The 23793-nt window shown below is 43.8% G+C and overlaps 1 protein-coding gene across 11 annotated transcripts in view; it reads right to left on the bottom strand.

Moving 5' to 3' along the window:
• Foxn3 (forkhead box N3) overlaps nt 1-23793 on the bottom strand; it is a 370110-nt gene that overhangs the window by 91495 nt on the left and 254822 nt on the right. For all 11 annotated transcript variants that reach the window (XM_070028584.1, XM_070028589.1, XM_070028585.1 and 8 more), the window contains one exon: nt 10610-10674. In XM_070028584.1, coding sequence (XP_069884685.1) covers nt 10610-10674 — 65 coding nt within the window. The remainder of the gene's footprint in view (nt 1-10609; nt 10675-23793) is intronic.

Here is a 23793-nt window from a genome sequence, read left to right as displayed (position 1 = left end):
ACTAAATGTTCCCAAAAGTGTAACTTCAGTTCACCTGGTAAGAACGCTTGTGTATACTGTTGGTTGTTGTGGCAGCTTGAGGGTAAAGGATCCGAACATCTCAGGACATTGTAGGACATGACAGGAACATTATCATAAACACAGTACACTTTGTTTACTGAAACCCAACAATCACCAAGCAACAATCACCAAGCAACAAGCACTGTGGGTGCTCTGTGTGTACCTTCTCTTTCAATTCTCGTAAATTCTAAAACCATCAGGTGACTTGATTGAGGTTACTCAGCTGGTAGACAGCAGAAGTTGGCTCTTGGCCTCCTCCAAGGTCTGTCCCCTTCTCTCCCAGTCTTGCTGTGTCCTGTGGAACAGGCACAGGGTAACAGGACCTGTACCCAAAGCATCCGAGCAGCAAGGCTGTGACAGAAAACATCGCCACGAAGCTTCGGAGCAGTTCAAGCAACCTCATAAGCCTGGTACATTTGTTTCTTTTACATTTGTATATTTGTATACTTTTTTTAGACTTTACAAGTGTACAAAATGTTTTCAAAGTCAGACAACCAGTGGGTGACAAAGCAGGGAATGGATGACAGTGCTTGCTTTGACAGCTGCGGTCACTGATCCTGTCTGCCACTCACGATGGCCAATTGGAGAACCAGGAGGATGGAAACACCAGAGAAAGAGGCAGCGGGTTTTGCAGGAGAAATTTCTTCTGCATGGGGCCATGATAAAAGCCTGTGTGCCTGGGCCACATTCCCACATATATGTGTACCCCGATCTTATGTACCATGCATGGCAGGGACTTAGACTCCCTAAGGCATGCCCCTCTGGCTATCAGAGGAGCCAAAAAAGAACAAAATATGATCGCTTGCCATTTATAAGTGGATACTTCTAAGCAGACTTCTGTAATAAGAAGAGCTTGCACAGAATATATTCTAAAAAATTCTTCATCATTAAGAATCTTGGCAATCCTATCAAAATATTTCTAGACTTCCATCCGAGTACAGTTACACAGAACTTCAAGAAGAACGGCTCAGTACATTTTGATAAAAGTATGCTCTCTGGGGCAATATGCTCCCAGATTATTTAATCTCTATAATTTATAATCTTTTGGCACAATTAAGAGATCAGGAAAGCATTCCTAAATATTAGAAAAAAAGAAACAATAAGCAAACATTCCAACGATGAATTTTAACTGGCATAAATTTCTAACTATATATGCTGATAAAATTCAGACAAAATAAAATATTCCTTGTTGAGAAGTGTGTTCTGCTCATTGTATGGACTGGAAAAGACTAATTTTAAGATTTCCCTCTATGCAGTCTTTAAAATCTAAAGTGAACTATGTAAAACAGTGATCTATAAAGGCAAAGAGGAGAAAAATCAAGCAGCTTATTACTTAATGAATGAAAACATAATATTCATCATCATCTCTGTCTTTGTGGCAAATTGGTTTTACTCATCGTAACCCAGATTCAGTCTACCGATGAGCACTGGAGAATATCTACACTCAAATGGAAAAATGTTTCCAAATATTCATGTTACATTGAACTACAAGTCTGTAAAAGTGGGTCTAGCTTTCTGAGCCGGGTTTTGTGACTTTGAGAAGGACAATTTTACTTCGGGTTTTATTTTTCTCCATCTACAAAATGTAAGCAAAAAATACCTGGCATAAAGGAGTCGTGTATACAGATACATAAAATGCATAGCCATCCGTCACTAATTTGTGTTGCTACCATGCTAGAGGTTCCACTGAAAACCTGTGAATCCTAAAATTAAAATGCAGAAGCTTCTACTTTAAAAAAATAAAAAGAAAGAAAAAGAAAGGCCAATATAAACAGACTGTCCAACCAAACACAAATGGTCTCATTTGTACAATTTCATTTGTATGAAATTCAACAGTAGGGCAAGGAGATTAGGCTGCCAGGGGCAGAAGAGGGGAAAGGGGCAGGGGAGGACGTAACTATCTGGAACGAGTTGTATACTACCAGGACTGTGCAAGTGTACACTGCAGAAAACTTCATGCTAAGTAAATTTTTTTTTTTTTGGGGTCCGGTTGTGGGGCCTGAACTCTGGGCCTGGGTGCTGTCCCTCAGCTCTTCAGCTCAAGGCTAGTGCTGTACCACTTGAGCCACAGCGCCACTTCCGGCTTTTTTCTTTTTGCTTATGTGGTGCTGAGGAATCGAACCCAGGGCCTCTGGCTTGCAAGGCAAGCGCTCTACCACTGAGCCACCTTCCCAGCCCCCATGCTAAGTAAATTTTATCTCCATATTAAAAAATCTAGACAGTGAAAGGGTGAATAATTTTTAGTTTTATCCTTAACGTTAATGTCTGTTTACTACACACACACACCCCACACCAAGATGCCTTACATAAAAGCAGAAGTAGTAGAAATTAGAAAAAAGAAATTAAAACACTCCAGACAAATGCATGGAGAAAGACAATGGGATATGTAAACACAAAAGCATGGTTACAAACAACTGCCCCCTCCCCACGCTTTGAACTTGTGATTTCAGTGATCTCCTCACTTTCTGATCAAGTCCCTTCTTCAAGTGTTGGTACAGTCAGCTACCCCTCCTTCTTCCTCTGAGAGGTATGTTCCATAGAGGCCAGGCCTTCCAGACTGCATGCTTGCTTACTTGCTTGCTTTTTTTTTTGTGGTGGTTGGCTGGGGGAGAGGGGGGGAGGGTGTCGGTTGTGGGGCTTGAACTCAGGGCCTGGGTACTATCCCTGAGCTCATTTGCTCAAGGCAAGTGCTCTACCATTTTGAGCCACAGTTCCTCTTCCAGTTTCCTAGTGATTAATTGGAGATAAGAGTCTCATGGACTGTTCTGCCCAGGTTAGCTTTGAACCACAATCCTCAGATCTCAGCTTACTAAGTAGCTAGGATGACAGGTGTGAGCCACCAGTGCCCAGCTTCCCAGAACGCTTTCTTCTTTTTCATTTTACACTCCTTGAAATCTCATTTAGGCCTATAATTTCATAGCCATCTGGATTAGCAACTTCCTAAACTTCTTATCAGCCTGTTCACTCTCTTCCATACTCCAGCTTCAATTTCTAACTCTTCTGAAAACGTACCTGCCCTGAAAATGTAAGACTTAGAGACACACACACACACACACACACACACACACACACACACACACACACACACACACACACACACACACACACACACACACACACACACACACACACACACACACACACACACACACACACACACACGAGCAAGTGCCTGGCCTGGGGAAAGTTCTTGGTAAATACTTTTGATTGCACAACTTCAGAAAGGCAGGGAATCTCTTCTTCTACTAGTTCTGGTCAGTTGGTAGATGTTTTCTTAGGGTACAACATTAGGTTTTCACAGAAACAGTTACTACACACTAGCCAAGAGAAGTTAAGATCAAGCAGGAAAATGTAGACTATGAAGCTGAGGAGTTCCCAGACTAGCCATTGGGAAGTCAGGATAACTGAGAATGGGCCAATTTGAATTCTCAAAATTGACAGTGATACAGTGAGGCCAGACATGGAAGTGTGTATCTGTAATTATGGCTACTCAAGCAGGTAGAGGTAATAAGATCATGGTCAAAGGCTGGCCTAGACAAAAAACCTAAAAACAAAAAGGATGAGGTAATGGCAAGAAGAGATATGGCTCAGGTGTTGACACCCCAAATTCCATGTGCAGTATTGTCAAGAGAAAGAAGGAGGGAGGGAGAAGAGGTAGGGTGTATCAAATTAAACCAAAGGCTTCTCATAAAATATATATATCTCACTAATGTAAGAGTAAATTTACAGGGAGCACACAAACCCTGAGTGAGTAGAAGAGGCAAACATCACCCATTTATCTCACCTCTGACTACAGGCAAAACAGCTAGATTTGTTGTGGTTATATAAAAATCTTCACTCCATACAGAACAATAACATAAATGAGGCCAAGAACAAAGGGTCCTTCCTTTGTAGGCCAAAAGAGGACAGACGGCAATTAGGACTTGAGGGGGTATGTTGGGAGCCCACCTCTTTCTGTTATTACTAAGTTGTCGTTGTTTTTTAATGGGTATGCCTGAGGGCAAGAAGCAGGCGCTTTCTGCATTAGGTGATGGGCTTGTTTGTAAAATGGACAAAAGAGTCAGCTTGTGGAGCAGATGAAAGAAGCCAAAGAGCCCAGGGGCTGTGCAGCTCCCACCAAATGGGAAAGGGATGAGTCAGGGAGGGTGGGCTAAATTGGAACAAAAACCTGGGATCCATGGGCTGTAGAGAATACCGCAGACCAGAGACCAGAGGCCACAGACCAGCCTACCGTCTGGACTCCAATCTTGACAACCTGCTTATTTCAGAAGGGAGATACTGGTGGGCTGGCACTTTGAGAATGGAAATCACTCGGGGGGGGGGGGGGGGGGGAGAGGAAGAGGGCAGAAAGTTTAAGAAAGTGTTCCTTGGAAGAGCTCTGGAACTTTTCATGTTGAGTACACTGGACTGGTTGTTTTTAGTCACAGTTCAATCCTGTAGCCTTGATGTTACAGCATCAAATATTGAAGCCTGGTTCCAAATATAACATCAAGAGGTGGTGGCACCTTTAAGAGGTGGAGCCTAATGATAGGCGGTTAAGTTATTGGAAGTTGTGGCCTGGGAAGAAATTAATAGGGATCTTGAAGAATGAGACACAGGTGTTAATAAAATGGGCCTTTCTGTTTGCTGGCTTCCCGTTTCTTCTGTACACACTCTTGTCATTGAAGCCATCTGCCATTGGGCCCTCACCAGAGAGTGAATCAAGAGAGCCACCTAACTTTGGACTTTAGATCTAAATAAACTCTTTGCTTTATAACTTGTCTAGCTTCAGTGAATTGTTATGGCAATGGAAACCAGACCAATATATAGGTTAAGCCAAGATGGGGTTTGTTTCCAGATTGTTCAGATGTGTAATATTTTCTCCCTAGGATCCATGAGACCTTTGTGAACTGCCTTGTTTGAGGATGGGGCTTTTCAGCCAGCATACTCTGTCCTTTTCTCGGATTCACAGAGGACACTGCTCTTTTCATTCTTTCACTAGACTGAAATGAAATCTCAAAATCCTTTGCATTTAGAGAAGTCACTAGGGGGGACCAGCATTAACACTCCATAAGAAACCCACCCCAGAGGGCCACTGCTTAATTCACAGGGGAGAAAAAGGAAATCTTAGGGATGTCATGTGCTTTAACTAATGTGACATTTTACTGAGTGGCAGAGCTGGGACCAGAACCTAGTGTTAAGTTATTTTGAAATTATAGAATCACAGCTGGGCACCATGGCTCATGCCTATAATCCTAGCTACTCAGGAGGCTGAGATCTGAGGATCACGGTTCAAAGCCATCCCGGGCAGGAAAGTCCGTGAGGCCCTTATCTCCAATAAACCATTAGAAAACAGGAAACGGCACTGTGACTCAAGTGGTAGAGTGCTCACCTTGAGCTGAAGAGCTAAGGGAGAGCACCCAAGCCCAGAGTTCAAGCCCCATGACCAACGAAATAAATAATAAATAAATAAATAAATAATAGAATCTGTTATTTCCAAATATGGAGGACTTGATGTTGAGCCTTTGATAATGACAGGGAACTTAGCCACAGTGAGATCTCTCCAAAACTTCAGTAGTAAACACACACAGCAGGGTTATGGGAGGCTGTGCAGTGTGGTAGATATGTTTAACATACAGGAAAGCCAATGTGCAAAACTAATTTGGAGCATAAGAAACTACATGTCCCAAAGCGAGTAATCGAGCAGTCATAGTGGATCTCATGCATGCTGTTACAACAACACATGTGTTTATGTACACATAGAACCAACATGTATCGGACAGCCACAGAGCTCATTTTCTTTTCCTTACTTGTTGGAAGGGAGGAATCTATGGCAGTATAATCCTGCTCTGTGCACTGAAAATACCTCTAAGGATTTCTCTCCACGTTCTTAGCATATCTTGTGTGTTGTCAGCAGTGAATGGAACCAGTAGTCTGATACATGTGATAGAATTTATTTAAGTTCTTCTACTAGTGCATGCTAGAGAAACAAACTTGAGAGCAGTGGCCCAATACAGGAGTGAGAGAGAAGAGGAAGGCAGAGGAAAGGCCAGGAGGCAGGGTAGCAAGTTAGTGAGTGTGAAGGGTTGTAAAACTCGAGCTCTCCCCAAGGCTAAGTGACCAGGCCTTTCCACCAGGTCTGTGGACTGTGTGCTTGAAAGGCCAAGCCTTGAGCTTCCTTCCTCTGGGTGCCTCCAGCCCACCATGGTGCCTGACACATAGTTCTAGGATCTGAAATTGTGGTTTCAAGCTGGAATTGGACATGGAGCTGTGGCTCAAGTGACAGAGCACAACCAGACTTGAGTGAAAAAGCTAAGAGACAGTGACCACACACACACACACACACACACACACACACACACACACACACACACACACACACACACACACACACGAAATACACAAATAACATTATTGAACTAATAATTGAACTATTGTTGTTGTTGTTACTGTTTCAGATGAGTGCAATGGCTCGAGTTTGTAATCCCAGCTACGTAGAAGGCAGGGATTGAAAGATGTGATGTGAGGCCAGCCAGAAAATAAAAAAATAAAAGTTTGCAAGATCCTACGCAACAATGGCTGGGCAGGATAGTTGGAAGCACGAATGGAGGATCAAAGTCCAGGTTCAGGTATAAGAAGAACCTATCTCAAAAATACACACACACACACACACACACACACACACACACACAGAGGCTAATGGAGCAACTTGAGAGGTAGAGTGTCTGCTTAGCAAGTGTGAGGTTTGATATCTAACCCCCACAAAAATTATTTTAATCACAGAGACCATAACACAGATACAGAATGGCCGTAGGCACCTGTCAGCTGGGCACTCCGGAAAGGCTCTGTCTGGGCCTGTCCCGGGTCCCCTTTAAACAGTAGCCCTGCCCCTTCTGAAGCCCGGCTTGCTTTCTATTGTATAAGAGCTGAAGGACTCTCCAGGCTGCTGCCACTGCTACACTAAAATTGTCTCTCACAGCCTAAATGGCATTTAAAATAAATACTGTGAATTGATGAAATGACCAATTATGTGAAGTACCCCTGCCTGGTGTAATCCAAACCAAACCTTACCCCATTAGCCTCAGGACACGGAGCCGCACTTCCACAGCCCCTCCCGCCAGCCGGCACCGCACTCGGCAGCCGAGATGGACCTCGAATGCCTCCTGTTAATTCTGGCAATTGGGTTTGTGCTGGTTAATAAATAAATAAATACACGCACTCCGCTCCCACTCATCAGCTTGCAAACCCAACAGCCGTTGGGCGACCTGAGGGAGACGCGCTGGGGGTGACATGATGTCATTTCAGGGTCTCGCTTCCTTTATTTCCCCTTAGGACCTCATGTGGCAGGCAGCAAAGACCTACACGTTTCCAACTTCAGGATGAGGTGAAGGCCACAGGCAGGCAGTGGGAATCTTGCTGTGGGGGTTTTAGCTTCCCAGGCAGCAGAGCAGGATTGGGACTCAACAGCCAGCTAAGTGGGACTTGCAGGTACTGTGTGTCAAAGGCACTGTCCATGCATGGTATTGCCAGCTTATCACACGTCTATGGGATGGAGCCCGTTGTAAGACAGGGTGCACCTGAGCTCTTCTTAGACCTAACAGGGACACACACACACAGAGACAGACAGACAGACAGACAGACAGACACATACACACACACACACACACACACACACACACACACACACACACACACACACACACACACACACACACACACACACACACACACACACACACACACACACACACACACACACACACACCCTCCCCATGGCTCTTTTGCACCTGCTCTGGTGATGCCACTTCTGCCAATTCCACACACTCATGCTTCTGTATGCCAAGGCCTTGTTCAAGTGTCCATTCTCTCAAGAAGCGACAGTCCTTCCGCTGCTCCCATCCAGAGACAGTGTGTCTTCCTTTTCATGTCTGCTCCTCTTCCTAGCCTGCATTCATATGCCTTCAAGCCCGGGCCGGTACACATGGTAGGTCTCTGTCCACAGTCTCCTTAAGAATAAAACATCTGATTCTGTTCGGCCTCAAAACTCACCTTTGCGAGTAGCTGGCTTGTGACAAACTTCTTTCCTAGACTGATTATTGTTTAAAAAACGTCCTCTTGGGCTGGGAATGTGGCTCAGTGGCAGAGTGCTTGCCTAGCATGCATGAAGCCTGGGGTTCGATTCCTCAGTACCACATAAACAGAAAAGGCCTGAAGTGGTGCTGTGGCTCAGGTGGTAGAGTGCTAGCCTTGCACAAAAGGAGCTCAGGGACAGTACCCAGACGCGGAGTTCAAGTCCCAGGACTGACATACATACATACATACATATATACATACATACATACATACATACATACATAAATGTCCTCTTACTACCAGGAAAAAGGAAGGCACGTAAGTAGAGATAAGTAAGCAAGGCATGTACAACCAGGCCTCTTAGTTTTGTTTTGGCTGTTTGTAGGTACCATGGCTTGAACTCAGGGCTCATGTTTGTTCATGGCTAGCACTCTACTACTTGAACCATACCTCCAGCCTGGCTTCAGAAGGTTAAATGGAGATGGAGTCTCCTAAGACTTTTCTGCGTTGAACTTTGGTCCTCTAGATCTCAGCCTTCTGTGTACCTAGGATCACAGGCATGAGCCATCAGTGCCAAGCTCAGTTTCCTTCTTCGTATACCTGTATCATTATTTTGAAGTTGCTTATGGGCATTTGAACATGCAGGGAAACCCAGTACCACACATATATCTACACCTAATTATCTAATCAATCAATCTATCTATTTGTCTGTCTGTAAGAAAAAGAGAGGGGGGAGATGGTACTCATATAAGTTGAAACACTTTACCACACTAAAAGGTCTCAAGAACTCTGGACAGGCACAGCAAAATGATGAAACACTGAAGAAAAAATGATAATAACAATGTTACCAAGTCCCTACCTAAACCCCTAAACTCATGAACAGTCTCCTGATTTTCAATAACAAAAAAACGCAGCTTAACCCATGGCTCATGCCTGTAATCCTAGCAACTCCCAAGGCTGAGAGCAAAGGATTGTGGTGCACCCATGAGAAATGTCATACTGCATCCATTCAATTCCAGAAATTTTATCTATGCTTCTCTCCCAAGTCTCTGACCAATAGAAGCAAACAGAAAACTAATATGCAAAGTGCAAATCCTTTATTGAATAAAAACTCCAACAAGAAAAGGCTTTAAGAAAATGAAATCCCATTTCCAAAATAATACAAACGTTAGCAAGAAAGATGCACAGAACTTTGATATCCACTTGAGAAAACCCCTGAAGATGATTGTGGTTGGTTTCTCTTTAAACAATCTGAGAGAACAGAATCCATTTTTTTTCCTCTTGGAATAATATTAATTTTTGAGAGTGAAGGTAATCCCTTTTATTGTCTTACACATTTAGGATATCTACAATGACTATCAAATTTTAGGATACACTTGCAAGCCTAAATTTCACCATTACTTAAAGAAAAAAAACAAAAAAAGTCAAGGAATTCTTAAGTTTCTGATTACACAGACTATACACAGAAAGCCAAGAGGCAATTGCCCGGGCTATAAAACAACACAAAACACAAGGACATCTCTCACGATTGTCACGCTACTCCAGAAACCTGAAGATAAATGTCTGTTTTCTTCAACACATTAATAATATTCTTCTTGACACTGGTTGCTAGCCTCCGTGTGTCCTTTTAAGGGACAGAGGCAAACACATCTCTAAGACAACAAAAAGACACGAAAGCCCTCATCAAATGCCAATAGAGTTCCAAGGCGCTTAGAACAACCAAACCCACCTGCTTGGGTAGCTGTGCCATCTGGCTTCCTGCTCAATTGATGGAATCTAAAGAGGACAGGATGCTGGGGGTGTGGGGGCCAATTTTATAGAGCACATATAGCCACAAGAGCCAACATCTCTAGGTAATTTCTGGAAGCATTTGGAATGCACCTTTGGGATATTTTTAACCCTTTATTCTTCTTTAACTTTGGTACGGTTTGAATTCTCTGAGCACACTGGATAGGAGCTAGTACACAGTGGCTAGGGTTGGAGAAGTGTCCCCAGAAAATGACTTCTGTGGGAACAAATGAGGGGACCTAAACTCTGTGCCATGAAAGCAACCAGAGTCAACCTCCTGGACACCCAGGAAGAGTGGGGGGAATAGAGTCCAAGGAACAAGCGTGACTCCATGATGACAGATCACCCAAACCAGGCTTTATCAACTCAAGTACTGGAAACACTGAAGTCCAGCCCAGCGCACGCTATTGTCATATTCCAAATTTTTCATGTAATTCCGATTCCGGCAAAAAAGCCCCCACACTTCTCAAATATGACCCGTGACACAAGCCTAGAGGGCCTAGTTTTAGACTTACAACTTTCAGCAACCAAGAGATTTTAATAGGTAGAAATACAGAGACGTAGGAATTAGGGCCCAGTCCATGACAGCCGCACTTCTGCAGAGAGAGGCCACGATAAACAGAAGAGACCTCACACCACACACAAAGGAGGAAGGAAGGAGGAGGAGGAGGAAGAAGAAGAAGAAGAGAAGGCGTTCTTAGACAGTTACCTTGCAGAAGGGCTCCATTTCTCTTGAAGAAGGTACTGCCGGGCCAGATGGGTGGACCTGATGTGCTAGAAGAGAAACGTGTGAAAGTTACAAACTTGTTTCCACTCTCCATATGACTACCCCTCACCCCCACATCACTGGAAATGGCCACAGAACATTTTCTCCAGGTATGCATTACTGGCACCATTGAAAATGCAATTTTATTTAAAAAAAAAACAACAACAAAAAAAAACACAGCCTTCCTAATTTTCCACAGCAGAACCATCTGTGCGAGTTCTCTCGTAAACACCTTTGGCCCTGTGGGCATTGAAATCACTTGCATGTAGACAAATGATAAAAGCATGTGGTCCAACAGCATCACAGAGAATGGCAGAGTGCTTGCTAAGCTGTTCACAATTTTGTGAATTGATTCATTAATTTTGAGGTGCTGGTACTGAACTCAGGGAACTGCTTTCTCACTTGGCTCTTTCGCTCTACCACTTGGGCCACAGCTCCACGTTGGGCATTTTGCTAGTTAACTGGAGATTAAAGTCTCAAGGGCTTTAGTGGCTGGGCTGGCATCAAACTGTGATCCTCAAATCACAGCCTCCTGAGTATACAGGATAACAGGTGTCAGCCAGTTGCTTTTGTGAATTTATGTGGTAAAAACTCTTGGCTGAGTCTTCTGAAACTAGGCAGGCTTTCTAGCACTTCCTATACACAAACCTGACTCTCTTGGCATTATTATCACTAAACCCTTTTTATATAGATATGACCTTGACTTGATTCCCTCCCTTTCTCCAGTTTCATTTTGTATTCTTTTTTCAATTTCTTGGCTTCAAACGCTGCACTCCAGACCCCATAAAACACTCTGCAGATATGTTAGCAGCCACAGTCCGGTAACAGGAGAGGCCAGAGCAGAAGAAAGATCAATATATCACAGACACACTGCGCTGCATTTGCAGAGGAACACGTTTGCTCTTAAAGACATGCAGTGGAAAACTTCATAATAACCCAATCTTATAATAAACTATTCCTAGAGTGGAAAGTAGGTTATTCTAATGCAAGTACTAGTTTAGATGAAGGCTACTACCTCTAGCCCCAAGAGTTGATAGAAATTACTTCCACAAAAAAAGTGCCTGGCAAATGATACTAATACATTATCAATCAGGTTCAACATTTAAAATAAAGAAAAACAAACAAAAACTATCAGTCAGAAAATTTGTATCTGTAAGTGTAGTGTGTGGGCATGCGCATACGCGCGCGCACAATGAATTCCTCACTAGTCACTGGGCTCCCTAATTGTGTCAGGTTGCAGTCGTGTTTAACAAGAAGAAAAAAAATGCCACTGACATTCTGTCTAGCAGAATTTCATTACCAGAAGTACCAACAGTATCATAGATATAGGGACACCACACGTGATTCAAAGGGAGAACACACACATACACTCACTCCCTCACAAGAGAGCCGCTGCATAAAAATACTTCTAGCAGCAAGAGAATGAATGTCAAGTACTCCAGCATGCACAAACAGGTTTACCCTATGTCAGTGACTCACTGCACGGAGCCTCACAGATCCTGCAGGTGGTTTTGTTTCCCCTTTGAAATGAATTAAAGGTTTCTAGCAGCCCCGTGTTCATCAAGTCTATCGGCATCATTTTCCCAACAGTTCAGATGATTGTTAGCGTTTTCCCACAATATTTTCAAGTTAAGATTTGCCTTTTTGCTTATGCGCAATGCTATGCTCCTTCAATAGACCACAATATAGTGTTATGCCTACTTTTTGGATGCACCGGGAAACCAAAAACTCTGTGCGACTTCACATTCTTGCAGTGGTCTGGAATTGAACCTTTTTGTTTTATTCCTCTATATTTGAAGTAAAAAAGAATAATGTTCTTCCTGCAGCCCTGAGTCTCAGTTCCCGCAGGGAGTGGCAATCGCCTCCCCCCTGTCCCCCCCTCCCCCTCCCCGCCCCCACTCAAGTTCAAGGACAAAAGCAGCCAGCTCAGTTGACTTCTCCCATTTGAATCCTGTCCTACTACAATTGGGGTGAGGGTTGGGGGGGTGTGTGGCATGTGTCTTTAAGGCTCAAAGCTGTGGTGAGAACCTCGAACATTAAGATGCTTAAATGATCTTTAACCACCCAGCAAGCTCCCAGGGTTTTTTTTTTTTAACCATCTATTTTCTTTTAACATAACAAAGCAGGAGACAAGCAAGCTAGTTGTTGCCAATGCAGAATGGCCTGACTTATAAAGATATTTAAAAACAGAGGACTTCATTACAGAGGAGTTCATGCTTCTAGAGAATTCAATAATTGAGTATTACAGCAGAAGCCTGAAGATCCAGCTTACTGCCATCCAAATCTCCTCTTTATCCTGACCTTGATTTGCTGAAAACCAAGTGTGTGTGTGGGGGGGGGGGGGGGGGGGCGCAGGATTGGAGCCAATGTAAGGAACTGAGGGTGGATAAATCCAGTGCTTTAGATAAGGTAACTTCTCTGCAAGATAGAAATCTACCTTCAGATTTCCACAGCACTTTTTTAAAAAACATATTTAAGCCGCTGATCGCTATTCTGTGGCCATTCTGCTCCAAGGTCCCCTAATCTGAACTCTAGAGGTGGACAGAAATTGGAACTGGCACTGCCATTTCTGGTCCCTGTTGTAACTGAAGAATTCTCTTTACCAAGAGTCCCTGCCACACTCATTGTAAAGCTTGTGGGCTCATCAGCTCCATATTCCAGTTTCATCTTTTGGATGGTCTTTCCTTGTCTGTTAGAAGATTTAAGGAATATGAAGTATATATTGAGAACTGGGCTTCTGGTTGCAAAAAACCCAGGAGGAAGAAAAAAAAATTAAAAACTCTTTTCTTTTGACCTTTGAGAACTTAGTACTGTCATTATTTATCTAGTGCCAACTTCCTCTGATTCGATCTGGAGACAAGGGATTATCTAGAGGAAGGCTAAATGACTCTGGGTCCAGCAGCTGCAGACAGGCAAGGTGGCAAACCTGATTTTTTGCCCCTTGCCACTGGAGACACCCCTAGCTGATTGGTGTTTGGAACTCAAAGCTAGCTAAAAATACATATATATGAAATTCTTTTTTTTTTCTTTTGGTGTCAGTACTGGGCTTCAACTCAAGACCTAAGTGCTATCACTAGCTTTTTTGGTTCAAATTAGCACTCTACTACTTTCCAGCTTTTTAATTGAAGAGTCTCATGGGCCTTCCCGGCCTGGGCTGGCTTTGAACCTTGATACTCAGATCTCAGCCTTTGTTAGCAGTTAGGATTACAAGTATAAGCCACCAGTGCCCCCCATAAAGTTCAAATGTATACTAACCACTGCCATTCAGAGAAGAAACTCATAGTGGGAAGGGGTGACACCCCCTCTTCTTGGCATGAACTGGGGGTTCCTTTCACACAATTTCTGTAAACACCAATGACTTGTGACTGACGTGAAAAGTCGCCACTCAGGTTCCCTTCACCACGAGGGGTTTTCAGAGCTTCACAATGGTCCTGCAGCACTGACGCCTCGGGAGTGGGTACTGAGTCCAGGAATGGATTCACACTTTTCCCCAAGACCTTCCAATGCTACAGAAGTCTCCTTCCATTAGATGAGCGCACACAAGTCCTGAGAGCGAGACCAAAGCCCTCTCATGCAACCATCAGCCCACAGCCAGCCCGGGACTTCCGGAGCCAGCCCAAGGTACCACAGAGTCACATGCATGCATGGTTCCAGTTCCATTTCTCAGCTTCCAGAGCTGAACTCTTACCCAACCTTCCCATGGACGAAGGCTGGCTGGTGGCAGTTTTCTAAGAATCTCCTCAAGGCTAAGTCCCAGGCTAGAAAAAAGCGATCAGACAAACCAAATGGGAAAGACGCGAAGGCTCCTAGCAGGGGAAATAATACAATGCAGGTACTGCAAATGTCTCATTTCAGTAACATGCTCACAGAATCCCATGACCTTCAGCAGTTATCAACCACACCAACTTCAAGACAAAGGAAGCAGGCCAACAAGTGAAAGGTCTTACATGTCAGAAAGTCAGAACTGGCACGGGGGAACATTGCTCCAGCAATCGTGGAGAGCGGCAAATCCCAAGGTGAGAGATACCATCCTATACTGCATCTACAGTGCCTGCCGGAGGCTTGCAGCCTTCAATGCAGCAGCATTACCTCCAGATCCCAAGGACCACAATGGACCAACAGATGGTAGAGCATGCAAGTGGCTCTAGCCATCATGGTGTCATACTTAAAAATGGTAAGTTTTATGTTATGTGTATCTTAGCACTATTTAAAACAAAATCTGATACATATAAAAAGAGAACAGAGATGGGTACTAGTAGCTCATACCTGTAATCCAAGCTACTTAGGAAGCTAGGATCTGGGCACCACTGTTCAAAGCCAAGAAAGTCTGTGAGACTCTTATTTCTAACTACCTGAAAGCCAGAGTGGCGCTGTGGCTCAAAGTGGTAGAGTGTTAGCCTTGAGCAAAAGAACCCAGGGACAGCGCCCAGGCCCTGGGGAGAGAGTGAAGGAATTCCTTAGGATGCCACATCTACCACCAATAAATCATCAACGCAGAGGTAAGGAAAAACAAAACACAAGGGAGTCTACTTGCTCTGAGGTATAAGGGGGAAAGAGACCACAATCTGGACTCAGAGAATTAGTGCAAAATGCAGTTTTCTTTTTGGATCCCACAACCCTGCCCTACACAGATAAAGCCCAAGAGATGGAATCCAGGGCTGAGAGCCTGGCTTCTACGTCCAGTTCTTCAAGGCTGTTACTGTGACAGTACTAAGAAAGAAGCCTGCAAAAGGTGACACCCTGTCCCCCACTTCTGATAAGTGACATTATAACAGTCTCCAAAGATGCTCAAGGTGACATCTTGGAAACTAAAGCCAGACCCTCACCAGATGGCAAATCTACCAGCACCTTTGAAATAACTGGTGCCATCTCAGCCATGTGGTAGATGATAGGCACCATCCTGTCTTCATGGTGGAGGAAGGTTAAGTACATATCTCTCCCTCCCCTCTCCCCCAGCCCGCCAGTGATAGGTGTGCCTGAATTCCTACAGGCAGGGATGGAGACTTAGATGATGGCTTACTGAACCCCATTCTAGCTCCCTGTGACCCTGCCTCCTGAACCTATTCACGCCTGGACCAGCTCAGGCGCCAGTATACCATGCCTCCTGTCTCTCCTTCGGTCACCATGGTGTCCCACTTCAGCTCTACATTGGAGTTGATTTGGTTTGCTGGTATTATTTTTCTGGTCTTTCTTTGCTTTACTACTCTCATGGCTCAGTTTTCTAACAGCGTTAAGTGTATTCAAGGCAGCTGCAGGTCTTTGAGATGCCCAATAAAGATTCCCAATTTGACCTATCAAAATGTGGCTTCTCTATTTCTCATGATTGAATTCCCCACAGCACCTTGATCTTAGATTTACTGGCTCCAGAAATAAATGTCTATAATTTATAAATTAGCCAGTTTAGCCAGGCACTCGTGGCTCCGGCCTGTAATCCTAGCTACCCAGAAGATCTGAGGATCAAGCTTCAAAGCTACCAGGGCAGGAAATTCCCTGTGAGACTCTTCTCTCCAACTAACCACCAGAAAACGAAGTGGCACCGTGGCTCTAAGTGGTAGAGTGCTTGCCTTGAGCTGAAGAGCTGAGGGACAGAGCCCAGGCCCAGAGTTCAAGCCCCACAACTGACCAATTAAAAATAAATAAATAAGTAAAGCAAGCCAGTTTAGGGCAATGTGTTATATAGTACAGACTAGGTAGGACAAAGGGAACTGCTCCTAATACACTTGAGCCTCCCTCTCTTCCTCCGCTCTCCATGCCCTTCTATCTGCTCTCCTACTGTTTTGACAAGGTTTTTAGAATCCTTTCCACTTTTAGTCTCAAAACATCCATGTAGCACATGCGGCTCCTGCCCCCATGGTCAATGAAACATCTCATTCTCTATGTGTCCTACACATGGAGATTCCATGCCATTTTTCATTTGGAGACTTTAGTGGCTACAAAAGCATGAAAGCTCATCGGGCAAGGTCAGATAGGATCAATTCTGGGCCCTGAAGCCCTGCTATTCTTACTCAGGTTTCCCCTGGTCCGGGGCATACTGCCTGAAATACATCTCCAAAACACATGCATGTGCACTCACACACATACGTATCAGCCATATTCCTAGGGCTCATCCAGGATTGTTCTCTTTCTTGCTTAAAAATACCCTTTTCTTGATTTTCCTCCTACCTGTACCATTTAGTCCTAATGGCTCAGCTCAAATTCCAGATGCTAGGGAAACATTCTCTGGTCACTTCCACCCTGACGCCCTTCCCCCCTGAATTCTCTGGCAATTACAGAGGGTACTGCACATGGGGTGGGGGGTGCGGAGATGACATACTCTGCAGTGTTTCTCTATTCTGAAGCCTTTATACCTTTACTTTTCCTTGGTGTGCTGCTTATGTTGTCCTTTTCCTTCCTGAGAGTACAAAGGCTAACAGTGACTCTCCTCTAGAACTTGGTTAAGTTCCATGTATGTGGAAGATGGCTGTCATACATCTACTAAGTGATGTTGAAGAAGAGTAGGAATGCTACCTGCTACAGAATTTTAAGGAATGGGGGAGGGAGGGAGAGGGGGGAGACGGAGAGGGAGGGGGGAGGGAGGGGGAGAGGGAGAGAGAGAGAGAGAAGGTGCACCCCTCTTTATTGACAGAATTCAATTTCTTATAAAGAAACAAGTCTGTAGGGTACATGTCTTCTTCAACTATCATCATCTCAAATGAAAACATCAAGATCTTAAAAAATGAAAGCCAAAGGACCAACCTCATCATCAATGGTTAAGAAATAGGTTTGGTAATTGGGATTACTTTTTTCTGTGATTTTTTTGATTACTTACAAAAATATAAATAACTAGAAAAGGACATGTATATTTGTTTGATAATACGGAATTCCTGTTTGGGTTGTACTATAGAAATTCTGCTTAAAACCAGGGCACCAATTTCAGATGCAAGCAGCTCAGGATACATCTTAGGAACAGATGCAAAGGTGTTTATCATTATCTTTGTGTAACACAGCTTCTCATTTTACATATGAAAACCATGGCGCCATTCAGCATAAAGTACATTATTTGCATGATGTATTTGCATTTGTAAAACACCCACATTTACTTTTACTGCTTAATGCCCCCCTCCAAATGGGCCACTCTATATAAATGGAGTACTGTGGTACCCAACTCAATGGTGCTGATAAGAAAACTACTCTTTTTAGATGCAAATGAACCTACTAATCACAATTAAAATGGTGGAGTTGAGGAAAACTGAGCAGCTGTTCTTAGAATGTAGGGCCAGTTTGGTTCTAGCTTAATCTTTGGAACAGCTTGGGGTTTCCCCAGAGGACATCTCCCCCTTAGGAAGAAGTACTACTACATTTGTAAAGCACAGAGGAAAGACTAAAATGGAGTGTAAGACATTAACATGATTAATGAATGCCACCAGGTAGCTCAAAGGACTTCCTCTTTCAAATGGTGTAGCCATTAAGGAACACATTATGGAAGCTCCTCAAAGAATTAAACAGGAGTTGAGTATGGTGGTTCATGACTATAATCCTAGCTATTAGAGAGAGAGGTGCAGGCTGGAAGATGGCACATTTGAGACCAGGACTAGCACAGTTGGTGAGTCCCTACCTCAAAAACAAAGTGACAGAGGGCCAGCCTACCAAGCTGGAATCTCTGAGTTCAGTTCTCAGTTCTGGGCAGGGGAAAGAGGGGGAAAAGGGGGAGGAAGGGAGGAGAATTGCAAAGAAAAACAGTAATACCTAATGCTCTGGCAGTTCCACTTGGGTACCCAGAGGCAAAAGGGCTGAAAGCAGGGACAAAAAAAGATGTTCAGTTCAATGATGGGTGAAACTGGATGAACAGACAAGAAAAGAACCTTTTTTATTATTTTTTTTTTTAAAAAAAAAGCTGGGCACTGGTGGCTCACACCTGTAATCCTAGCTTCTCAGGAGGCTGAGATCTAAGAATTGCAGTTCAACTCCAGTCCAAGCAGAAAAGGCTGTGAGACTATCTCCGTAACCACCGGAAAACCAGAAGTGGCACAGTGGCTCAAGTGGTAGAGTGCTTGTCTTGAGCTGAAGAGCTGAGGGACAACCTGCAGGCCGAGTTCAAGCCCCATCACCAAAACAAAACAAAACAAAACAACAAACAACAACACAAAAAACACCTTTTTTGTTACAGGTGAAAATTGATTTCCTTCATTCATTTCTTCCCTATAAAAGGCAATCCCATTCCACACCCAGCCACAAAGATGAGTAGGAGAAATGCTGATTTTTGGAAAGCTGATGATATAGAGCTGGAGACCTGGGTCTAAATGTTGTGTCAAGAAAATCTAACCAAGGACCCCTTAAATGCTGAAGGCAGATGCCACATGCAGAGTTCATTCTTTGGGAGCTATTTTTGCTATGGCTTATTGAATCTATTTATGGTTGGCTTCAAAGTGGGAAACAGCAAATTTTTAAATATCCAGAAAAAGTAATCTCTTAGGTCTGCCAAGGTAGCAACTGAAGATTGGCATTATCTCCTTAGCTATGTCTTTAAAGGTTCAGAAACTTCCAGCTGACCTTACCCTCAGAGAAAGGCTCTACTTCCTCTCCAGGTAACCTCTGGCCACCTCCATTACCATCTCTAGTCATCCTTTGCCTTGTGTCCCTCTTCTTGCCTCAAACTGTCCCCATGTGTATCCTCTCTCCGTTCCAAGAAAATAAAAATATGGTTGGAAAACCCAAGACCATCTCCAGTGAGATTACAATGACACGCAAGCGACTGATGCGACACCTGGTCCGGAGCACCTAGTCCATTCTTCAAGGAAGTGGACAGACATCTTTCTTGTGCTCCAAGTAAGATCAAGAGAACAATATTGCTAAATATTCCCCCAAGGGAACAGAATTTCAAAAAAAAAGTCCAATCTCTTCCTGGCCATGTCTATCTGGAGGATGGGTTGAGCTTTGCAGGGATTTCTAAGTACAACCAGGGCTTTTTGTTTTTGTTTGGGTTTTTATTTGCCTTGGTTAAAAAAAAATTGTTTTTAATGGATACATGATGATTATGGTACTGAGTGCTAGCTACTTCAATACATGTATACAACGTGTAATGATTGTATCAGGGTAATTGGCATATCCATTACTCTAACATTTATCATTACTTTGTGTTGGGAACATTCAAAATCCTCCCTACCAGCTCTTTTGAAATATACAATTAATTTTTGTCAATCACAGTCACTCTACTGAGCCATATAACACATTAGAGGTTATTTCTCCCATCCAGCGGCAGCCCAGTTCCTTTTGCTTTGAATTCCTACAGTATATAGCAATGATCACACATCACTGAAGCTTTAGAATCTACTCAGGAAGTGCTTCCTTAGCTTCTCGAAAGCTTTGGGGGAAGCTGGCCTGTAAAAACATGGATGGCTTTCTGCTGCGTGAGTCCGTTAGGCCCATCGCCGTGGGTCTGCTGACCACAAGCCCGATGTACTGCCTTCACCTCTCACCTGGCTTGAGAGCTCCGAAAGCACCAAGCTCAACCTCTAAATCCATGTGCAGAGTCCAGCCCCAGCTCATATCTAAAACATATGCCAACCTCCCACTGCCTTCTCTGTCTACCTCCACCTCTTCCAAGGTCATGATCAAAGGAGCCACAGGCCATCCAATTTCAGGCCTGCTGCCTTCCTTACTCTTAGTTTTGCCAGACAAAGGTTATGTCCCATAGATCCTTTGTATTTACTTGTTTTGCTAGTACTGGGGCTTGAACTTAGTCATGGCCTAGACACTATTCCTAAGCTTTTTCCTTCAAAGCTGAGCTCTACCACTTGAGCCCCAGCTCCACTTCCAGATTTTTGGTGGTTGAAGAGAGGTAAGAGTCTCACAGACTTTCCTATTCTGACAGGCTTTGAACCTTGCTCCTCAGATCCAGCCTCCTGAGTAGCTAGAATTCAGGTGTCAGCCACCAATACCCAGATGCAAGCTGAGCAAAACAGCTACCACCACAGCCTATACACAGATGCAGACTTCTGTTAATAGTGGCTAACATAATTAATTCCTCCATCATCTAGTCAGCCATAGGATAAAAAGCACACACTTCTGGTTCTTGTTTCCTACGTCACTTCCAAATTCCCTAGCGCCAATCAACTGGATTAGCTTCATCTCCTGCCATTCCTTCCTTTCTGGCTCCTTCAGACAGCAAAATGTCTCTGTCCTTGGTCTTTACTTTCTCAGATATCCCTGCTTGGGACCTCCATTGCCCCTCTGCAAGTTCTTAAGCATTTAGGAAAATATTCCTCCCCTTGTCTTCCTTCTCTGCCCCATATCCTCAACAGATCCTGTCCTTATATGCATCACGGGGCACTACTAGTGGCTGGTATGGAATACGTGGTGGATAAACCTCTGCTGAAAAGCAGGAGTGCTGTCAAATATGCAGAGCTGGTTATCAAGACCCTCAGTGTACAGTTAAATACTTAGTTCAGAGAGGCAAAGTGGCTTCAGAGGATTGAATGCCCAGTAAATGACTTAGAATGCTTCTATAGCCCACTTCCACTATTGCTTCTTTTCTCATCTACCCATCCCACACACATGCAAGAAAAGGATCGAGATACTTGTAAAGTTTAGAAGATGTTTCAGAGCATCGATACAGAATGGACATCAAGGACAGCCCTGAAACTCTCTCATACCACTGCATCAAGCTTATTAACTCAAAGCCCAGGCAGCCAAGTGCTAAATTAGTAATATTACTGACTCTGTCATGATGCTGGGACTCTGAACAGGGGACAAGATGCCTGAAGAACTCTGAAGAACAGATTTACACGCCCCTTTGTCAACCACACAAACGGAGTAAAGAGCGGCAGCAGCGCACAAACGATCCTTTCTCTCCACTGTTTATAGTTGAATGCAGCCATTTCCAGCTTCTTGCTGGTGTCAGTCCACTAAAAATAGCTTCAATGCTGTCACGGGCAGACTTGAGCAGAACCTGAAAGCAGATCCCCTTTTAGCTGGGGAGCTGGTTCAACTTTAAAGACAGGCAGCTGTTAACATACTTCAGCGTGTTTACATGATGCTGAGCTACGTCTGAAAAGGGACAGAGATGGATTTGCAGCCTTTGCTCCAACACTGATACATGAGAAGCTGGAGCCCAGGAGCAGTAGTAGCAGGATCTGCAGGGACAAGCCAAACGTCCCAGTTTAAGGGGAAATTTACCATGAGCTCAGCTTTAGTGAGGACACAGAGGACAGCTGGCTCCTGCTATTTCAGAATACTGACTCCACTTGAGGTAAAGGCAAGAGGATTGATAAACCTGGGATACATTTTGGGGGGTGTGCGTGTGCGTGTGTGTGTTTTACTATCTTGTATCAGAACTGACTCTGGAAATCCAAGGGGAAAAAAATGAGATGCATTCAGGATCTTGACCCATTCATTGGATGCCTTCTTTCTCCTGGTTCACTGGATAATTCTGGATGTTCTCTATAAACTGGGCCCCAAACTGAGGACGTTTAACCAAAGGAAAACTGGAGTGCTGACCTTTCTCCATCCTCCAACCTCCTGTAAGAAATGGTTTTGGTACTGGAATCTTCCTCATTGACTGCTGCACAGAGTTGGGGGCCAAGTGAGAAAATAATATCCTAAAGATCCCCTTTCTTATGCAGGTGGTACCTGGGTTTGAATTCAGGCTTTTCACTAGTGGCTGGTCCTCTACCTTTACAGCCACATCTCTGGTCTGGTTAGTTAGACATAAAATCTCCCAGACTTTGCTGCCTGGGCTGGCTTTGAACCTCCATCCTCAGATCTCAGCATCAAATAGCTAGGATTACAGAGGTGAGCTGCTATACCTACCTAGTCACAAATGTCCTTTTGAAGCATGTACCTGAAAGGCAATGCTGGCCGTGTTCTGGGAACAAGTCTGGGACAAAGTACAGTCTCTGAGCAAAAAAAAAAAAAAAGCACCCTCCTTCCTAATTTCACGTGCACAATGAATGGTTCACACTGTATTTGCTTACAAAAAATAAGAATTTGTTCCATAAAGTTTTGTCCTAGAAAACCTACATGGAGCCTTGCTGAGCAGTAGCAGGAGGGGGCCGAGGGCCTGTGTTAAGTGTGATTTCTCCCACAGGCTGAAAGTCATTGAGCTCATTCTCAAGGTCACTGGGAGATGGGAACTGAAGTTAATGATGGTCAACTGGTGGCTGACTCCTGCCTCTGAACCTAAGCTCTCATGTGGATGTTTATGCTAGAAAATCATGTACACAGCACAATCTATCATTTAACAAAAGCCTCCTTGTTTGTGACAGACCTTTTGAAAACAACACCTATCTTACATCGCTGTCCCCTCCCTACAAGCTTTAAGTCTACCAGCTGATCATCACACAGACAGACAGACAGACAGACAGACAGACACACACACACACACACACACACACACACACACACACACACACACACACACACACACGAGTGAGCTGTCCATTCCAGCCACACGTTGAGGTTCTATTCATGCAGGAATGCATCGCCTAAGTTATAGATATTAAAACAACAGAATGGACTTTATATACTGTTGTATCTTTAATGCTCATTTTTTTGTTAACAAGACAAAAGAATGTACAGTTACTGCCAACAGCTCCCTGGCAGCCAACACCAGAATGAGTTGTTGCCTGGCAACAATCAAGCATGCTTCCTCCCAAATCAGGAAAAGCCGCTGCTAAATGTAGACTAATTACAAAAATGGGACAAATATTTAAAAGCTTTATGTTTCTTAAGGATGGAAAGAGAATCCCGACAAACACAACTTCTTTCTGTGAAACAGTTCTAACTACACACAGTGCTTATTACCTATCTGTCTTTGGTGTGTGGCCACAGGCTATGCAGAACAATTTAGAAAGTCTAGATGTTTCAACAACTTTTCTGATTTCCCCAAATGTGACACGAAACAAAGCCATGTGTTTGCGTTTTGTAGAAACATGTTCTGCCTAGTCTTCTGAGAATATAGATGAGAAGACGCAGCTGAGGGATGAAGCCTTTTCAAATATATAGTCCTTTCTAGGTGTCAGCCTGCGGACTGGTTCCCTGACCCTTTATGGATACCAAAAATCAGTGTGTGTTAAAGTCCCTCCCACAAATCAGCATATCATTTACATACAGCCTATCTACATCTCTCCACATACTTGAAAGGATCTCCA

Source organism: Dipodomys merriami, unplaced genomic scaffold (genome assembly GCF_024711535.1).
Source record: "Dipodomys merriami isolate MVZ:Mamm:240054 unplaced genomic scaffold, mDipMer1.0.p SCAF_198, whole genome shotgun sequence".
NCBI classification, from domain to species: domain Eukaryota; kingdom Metazoa; phylum Chordata; class Mammalia; order Rodentia; family Heteromyidae; genus Dipodomys; species Dipodomys merriami.
Note: the sequence above shows the minus strand (reverse complement) of the source record. Positions and strands in the feature narration are given on the sequence as shown.